The 2,180-nt window shown below is 25.4% G+C and overlaps 1 protein-coding gene across 1 annotated transcript; it reads left to right on the forward strand.

The window, feature by feature from the left end:
• The first annotated feature begins 315 nt into the window (after window positions 1-315).
• LOC112691157 lies at window positions 316-2,180 on the forward strand. The gene is made up of 5 exons (XM_025565307.1): window positions 316-381; window positions 528-621; window positions 821-972; window positions 1,149-1,259; window positions 1,440-2,180. The coding sequence occupies exons 1-5, from the start codon at window positions 367-369 to the stop codon at window positions 1,494-1,496; spliced, it is 429 nt and encodes a 142-aa protein (XP_025421092.1). The 5' UTR covers window positions 316-366; the 3' UTR covers window positions 1,497-2,180.

The following is a 2,180-nucleotide window of genomic DNA, read 5'->3' on the forward strand; positions in this document are numbered from 1 at the left end:
AACTCCATCTACAGATAATGAAATAATCCTACAACTTTTTATAGAAGATGATACTTTTATTGAACTAGGTAATTTTTCATAGATATAAGCCTACCTAAATTTTATAGTTACTTTAATTTGCATTATTAATTAGAATTTGAAGATAGAATAATGTGGCATAAAAATAATACCCAGTCTAGCCAGGTGCTACATAAGTATTGGACAGAAACTTCCAATTATCGATTAAAAAGAAAAAAAAAATTAAAGAAAATACCGTTGAACCATTGATTAAATATACATATATATATATATATATATATATATATATATATATATATATGTATATTTAATCAATGGTTGAACTTTATCCTGCTTTAAGAAAAACCTATGGGTTATTTCTTAGTAAGATTTAAATTTTTAATTATATGTTTGACTAGTTACTCAAAACATTAAGTAGAATAAGTTTGAATGAGTAAATTCAAGTATTCTCCAAAATTGTATGACAAATTTTAATAAACATTAATTGACATACGGTATTCTTTTTATAGATTGAGATTGAATTCTTGACTTTATACTCTGGAAAGGAACAATTGTTATTTTTCAAGTTTGATTTATTTACAGCGAAGTTCAACTACTACATTAGTAAGAATATTAATCATTTTGGGTTACAAAACAAGTCTACTCTTCTTTCTGAACTTAAGTCTCCTTCTTGCCCAGATAATATTTAATATTTTTTATTTTGTAGTATTATGATTATAGTATTACATATTATGTAATAAGCAATAGCTAAGATGTTATAAATTAAAAGTTTATGACTAAATATTATATTTGGTTTTTTAAGGAAATAACTACATAGCAATTTTCAAACTGCTACCTTTAGTATTTCAACCGCTGTTTACAAAATTGGATAAAAAACGTAAAAGAGACACTACTAAATTAACATATAGACCATCAAATGCTAAACAAGCCGTTTCATTTGTAACATTTATACCTGTAAGTAATTTTTTTAAATTTTTTGTTGGTATCTCAATATTCAATTATTTATTAAATTAAATTTTAGGTTTTTAAAATTCTTGGCTGAGAACTTTTTTATTTTTATATACTTAAATTTTAATGATCGCTTTTAAAATCATTATTTAAATCCTAATTTATGATACATTTTGTTATAGGATGTCTGCAAATTAAAATCTGTAAATGAACAAAAAATACAGAAGGCTATTGAATTTGGTACTATATTACAACTATATATTGTAGTTAACAATACTGATTTTTACACCGTGGTAAATATTTTTTATAAGGTTGATGTGTGTTTTAAATCTTTTTTTTTTTTTAAATTTAAATTATTCCATAGAATGTGAACAAATTTGGTTGTTCATACAAAATTATTTTTTTGATATAACTCTTAAATCAGACAAAAAATTATTATTTGTTAAAACTTTTATTAACGATTTAAATTACAGGTTCCCAAAGTGGTCTATATCGTCCTAACCCCCCTGAGGATCGATTTGGATCTGTAAGGGGTCTATGTCAACAAAAAAAAAAAAATTGGGGGTGCATCATGTGTAAATAGGTTCACGAGAGTCAAAAATGTGTGTAATAATTTTTACGAAAAATATGTGTGCTAGAAGAACTTACAAGAAGAACTGATCGGAATAAGTATTAACGATGAACTTAAAGTACAATTTAGAAATGGGTATCAGTAGTTCTGGCTTCAGAGAGACATACCTGTTACTTTACCTGCTTTATGAAGAATCGCAAGAAAGTTTTTGATTGATTTTCCATCGTCATACTGCATGGAAAAAGGTTTCAGCACAGTTGTCATTCTTCTTACAAAAAAAAGAAATAGATTGGAAATTACTAATAGAGGAGATTCGAGGTTAAACCTGACTAATTTGAAGCCATATATTGAAAATTTACTATCAAAGCATCAGGTTTATCCTTCCCATTAAAGATTAAAGATTAAAAAAAAATGTTTTACATCCAACCTTGATTTTAATATTTTCCTTATTAAAGAAATAAAGATATTATTAAAAATAACAGGTTTTTTATTTAAAAAAAAATGCATTCCATAATAAAGCCTATTCAGGTGAGCAGTTCCGTGTAAGTTATGAAAAACACTTAGATGAGTTTGTAAGCATTACATTTTAAAGAGTTTACGAAAATTGAAAAAATTGGCATGTGGTCTATAGGGAAAAAAAGTT

The sequence above is a fragment of the Sipha flava genome, unplaced genomic scaffold, assembly GCF_003268045.1.
Source record: "Sipha flava isolate LNK unplaced genomic scaffold, YSA_version1 570_pilon_pilon, whole genome shotgun sequence".
NCBI classification, from domain to species: Eukaryota; Metazoa; Arthropoda; class Insecta; order Hemiptera; family Aphididae; genus Sipha; species Sipha flava.

Bases quoted from the DNA above. Each gene is read 5' to 3' on its own strand.
- LOC112691157 (XM_025565307.1), top strand. The intron at 973-1,148 runs GTAAGTAATTTT...ATTTTGTTATAG, and splicing joins CATTTGTAACATTTATACCT to GATGTCTGCAAATTAAAATC. The intron at 1,260-1,439 runs GTAAATATTTTT...TTTAAATTACAG, and splicing joins ATACTGATTTTTACACCGTG to GTTCCCAAAGTGGTCTATAT.